The sequence below is a fragment of the Ursus maritimus genome, unplaced genomic scaffold (genome assembly GCF_017311325.1).
Source record: "Ursus maritimus isolate PB19 unplaced genomic scaffold, ASM1731132v1 scaffold_19, whole genome shotgun sequence".
Taxonomy (NCBI): domain Eukaryota; kingdom Metazoa; phylum Chordata; class Mammalia; order Carnivora; family Ursidae; genus Ursus; species Ursus maritimus.
In genome coordinates this window covers 56,261,290-56,263,509 of record NW_024424341.1, presented here as the reverse complement: position 1 = coordinate 56,263,509, position 2,220 = coordinate 56,261,290, and the positions used below count along the sequence as shown (strand labels likewise).

The window sequence follows — 2,220 nt, the reverse complement described above, 5'->3', positions numbered from 1 at the left end:
CGCACCTCGGCAGCGCCCCCTCACCTCCTGCCTTCCCTCCCCAGCTGAAGAAGGATTACCTCGATGGTGTGGGCGACACCCTGGACCTCGTGGTGATCGGCGCCTACCTGGGCCGTGGCAAGCGGGCGGGCCGCTACGGGGGCTTCCTGCTGGCCGCCTACGATGAGGAGAGTGAGGAGCTCCAGGCCATATGCAAGGTGCTGGGAGGCAGGAGGGAAGTAGATTCCACTCCACCTGGGGGAGCGGTGGGGCGGGGGCAGGGGGCGCTGAACCAAGAGGCTGTCATGTCTTGTGTAGGATTTTTTTTTCCTAGTTTTTTTCCTAGTTTTTCCTAGTTTTTTTGCTTTTTCCGATCCTGTAAGTGACTCTTGCTTCACATAGAGAAATGCACTATCATAAAAAGTTGTAAGGAAGCTACGTCAGGAATTGAGTTCAGCTGCAGATGACAGTGGCTTATGAGAAATTTATTTTTCTCTCCTGTAATGAGAAGTCTGAAGTGGGGACAGGCCGCTGGCTCTCCCGATGTCACTGGGAACCCAGGCTTCCCTCCCCACATAGAGGTTTCGTCATGTGCTTCGGACCTCATCTTCATAATGTGGCTGCAGGAGCTCCAGCCATCATGGCCATGCACACTCCAAGCAGCAGGAAGGAGGAAGGTTGCGAGGGATGTGCCACCTGCATCAGCCTCAGGCAGTGAGCAGCTTCTGTGGCTTGGGTCGGAATTTTGCTCCATGCCCCCCGCCCCCCAGCCACAGGGGTGCCTGGAAAATGTAGTGGTTTTGGTTTTCATTTAAAGCTATGCACACTGTTGATCCAACAAACGTGAGGCTTTTGCCACAGAAGCAGGTAAACAGTTACCCACAATTCCAGTGCCTAGAGGTAACCACTAGTAAAATTTGTGGGAAGCTGTGATCTTTGTATTTCAGGAGTTTTTTCCCCCCTGCTTTTTCGTCTATAAATACTGTGTTTTAAATACCGTCAGATACACTTAAGTAACATAGTGATAAAAAAACACTGCAGAGCGTTTGCCCTTGTCCTCAGGACTTTCAGAAGCACAACTTGAATGTGTTAAGCTTAAAAATAAAATGGTCTGTTATTTTACCAGCAAAAATGGGTTTATTCAGAAATAGCAGAGAATTGCCGTTTGGGATGTGAAAGCTGTGGCGAAACTGTAAGCTCATCCCACAAGGGAGAGGGATGTGATTTTATGGAGAAGCAGGAGGCAGTGGGAGGGGTTGTTTTGAACAAAAGTGCACTGGAACAAAAGCAGTAGTCCAGGGGGAGGACGGTTCCTCGGGGCTGAGTTGCTGGGGTGGTCACTGTCTCGTAGGAGATCGAAGTCCATCTTTCCTGGTGGGGGCCTGGCACGGACCCTTCCCGCGGGGGCTGCTGCTGTGGGAGCCCAGCACGGAGGCTTGGGATGGCCCCTGTGATGGCTGATTCTTCCTGTAACCGACGGTTACGGGGCGTCCCTCTGCTAGCCTCTGACTCGTCGTTAGTGACATTGTCCAGAATTTTTCACAAATGCTTGTGGAAAAGAGTTTTCAAAAAGATGTGTGTGCCGCGTGTCCTGGACCAGCTCCCTGTGGCTGGACGGTTCCCTCGCGGCCAGCATTGTTCTTACGAGGAAATCCACGCGGTACACGGTGCTTATTGGCCCAGGTGACCCGTGACAGAGGTGGTTTTAACCATTCGCAAGTCCCGCAGGGCACCAGTCCGGCACCAGCTTGCTCTGTTTACCCAGAACAGTTTTCTGAAAGAGCTCTCTGCCAGAGAAACTATTGAAGGCCCTCGATTCAAAAGGGGCTTTCCGGTGGGCACTTTGTATCCGTGGGTCGAAGACGTGCATCGTGCTGCATTTGCCGGCAGCGAATTCTTGTTAGGCTGGACGATGTGGGGAGGGGAGGGAAAAAGCCTCGACGGCGTGGAGATTGGAGAGGACTGCCCGTTCTGGGGCAGGTGGGATGCGGGGGAGCCCAAGGGAGCGACATCAGGGCCAGGGGGACGGAGCAGAAGGAGCGAGGGGAAGGAATGAGGGCTCAAAGCAAGGGCAGCAGGTGGGCGGGGGAGGGGGGGTGCCCCTGGGAGAGGTGTTCCCCATTCGGGCTCTGCGCCCAGCACCCCATACCACTTCCTCTGTGGGTTCTGGTTCAGCGGGGGGAGGGTGGGGGTCTCCTGTAGGCACAAATCTAGGTCCTCGGTGGCGGGGGCGGGGGGGGG

General features: G+C 54.6%; 1 protein-coding gene across 7 annotated transcripts in view; it reads left to right on the top strand.

Moving 5' to 3' along the window:
* Positions 1–2,220, top strand: part of LIG1 (DNA ligase 1) — a 34,819-nt gene that overhangs the window by 29,998 nt on the left and 2,601 nt on the right. For 6 of the 7 annotated variants that reach the window (XM_040634236.1, XM_040634235.1, XM_040634237.1 and 3 more), the window contains exons 24-25: positions 45–197; positions 491–712. In XM_040634236.1, coding sequence (XP_040490170.1) covers positions 45–197; positions 491–697 — 360 coding nt within the window. In that variant the 3' untranslated portion in view covers positions 698–712. Of the gene's footprint in view, positions 1–44; positions 219–490; positions 713–2,220 lie in introns of those variants that run through there. The other variant, XM_040634238.1, reaches the window with a different exon arrangement.